Source organism: Propithecus coquereli, unplaced genomic scaffold, assembly GCF_000956105.1.
Source record: "Propithecus coquereli isolate 6110/MARCELLA unplaced genomic scaffold, Pcoq_1.0 Scaffold331, whole genome shotgun sequence".
In the NCBI taxonomy this organism is placed as follows: Eukaryota; Metazoa; Chordata; class Mammalia; order Primates; family Indriidae; genus Propithecus; species Propithecus coquereli.
Window position 1 is genome coordinate 1806783 of NW_012148964.1, and position 1076 is coordinate 1807858.

The window sequence follows — 1076 nt, forward strand, 5'->3', positions numbered from 1 at the left end:
CGCACCTTAAGATGCACAAAAATCCCTAATTTCATGGACCTTACTTTCTAGTTAGGGAAACATTCTGTTAATGCTTATTGAATTTAATATTAGCTGGAAATGATTGACTGTGAAGGAATTTTTCTTTAGTTTTTATTTATTTCCGTAGAACTTTTACTTCCATATAATGAATGTATATGATGTACTATTTACATTTCTAGGTATACTTTTAAACCAAATAAAAACTGCCTTTCATTAAGCTTCTGCTATGTGCTAGAACCTTAATATACCATATTCTTTAAAATATCCTACAAAGTAGGCTTTATTATTTCTATTTTATTGATGAGAAAAACAAGGCGTGGACATGGTAAGTAATTTGCTTTAATCATAGTACTTAACTAGGAAGCAGAAGAGCTGGGATTTAAATCAAGGTCTGTCTGTTGCTAAAGCCTCTAGTACCTTTTGTACTATGTCTCATTTCCAATTTCTTTCCATTTGCTCAAGACAAGTAATATTTTAAAGTCTTACCTGCCTTGTTTTCTTTTCCCAATAGCCACAGTATGAGAACACGTCACTCCCGTCTCCATTTTCAGAGGAATCAGTGTCCCATTCCCAGCAAGAGGAACTTGAGCAAAAACTTGCATCTACTGAGAAAGAAGTTTTACAGCTCAATGAGTTTCTCAAACAAAGAATAAGCCAATTTAGTGAAGAGAAGAAGAAATTGGAGGAAAAGGTAGGTATTTTTAATAAAGTTGTATTAGGTCAACAATATTTCTTCAGCATATTATTTGTCTGTCATTTACCCTGTACCAGGTGTCATACCAGCTTATGTAACTATATGGAAGTGATTAATTTTTTAGTAACTTTTGAGAAACCCTGTGCTATCTTCAAAAATCCAAGGATTTCCTTGAGGGATAAAAATACTCCTGTATATTATATCTTTCTAACTAATAGTGAGTTAGAAAGTCAGTTGCCTATACCAATAACTGTTCTTTTTCTATCATGGAGAAAATGGAATGGAGTCTATCATTCCATTTTTCTGTCATGTTTGATATAAAGTGTTAGTAAATTAAATGAAGCTGGTCTACCTTTCATAA

The 1076-nt window shown here is 32.5% G+C and overlaps 1 protein-coding gene across 1 annotated transcript in view; it reads left to right on the top strand.

The window, feature by feature from the left end:
* CEP85L (centrosomal protein 85kDa-like) overlaps nucleotides 1–1076 on the top strand; it is a 143929-nt gene that overhangs the window by 101025 nt on the left and 41828 nt on the right. Inside the window, exon 6 of the mRNA XM_012650545.1 lies at nucleotides 533–712. Coding sequence (XP_012505999.1) covers nucleotides 533–712 — 180 coding nt within the window. The remainder of the gene's footprint in view (nucleotides 1–532; nucleotides 713–1076) is intronic.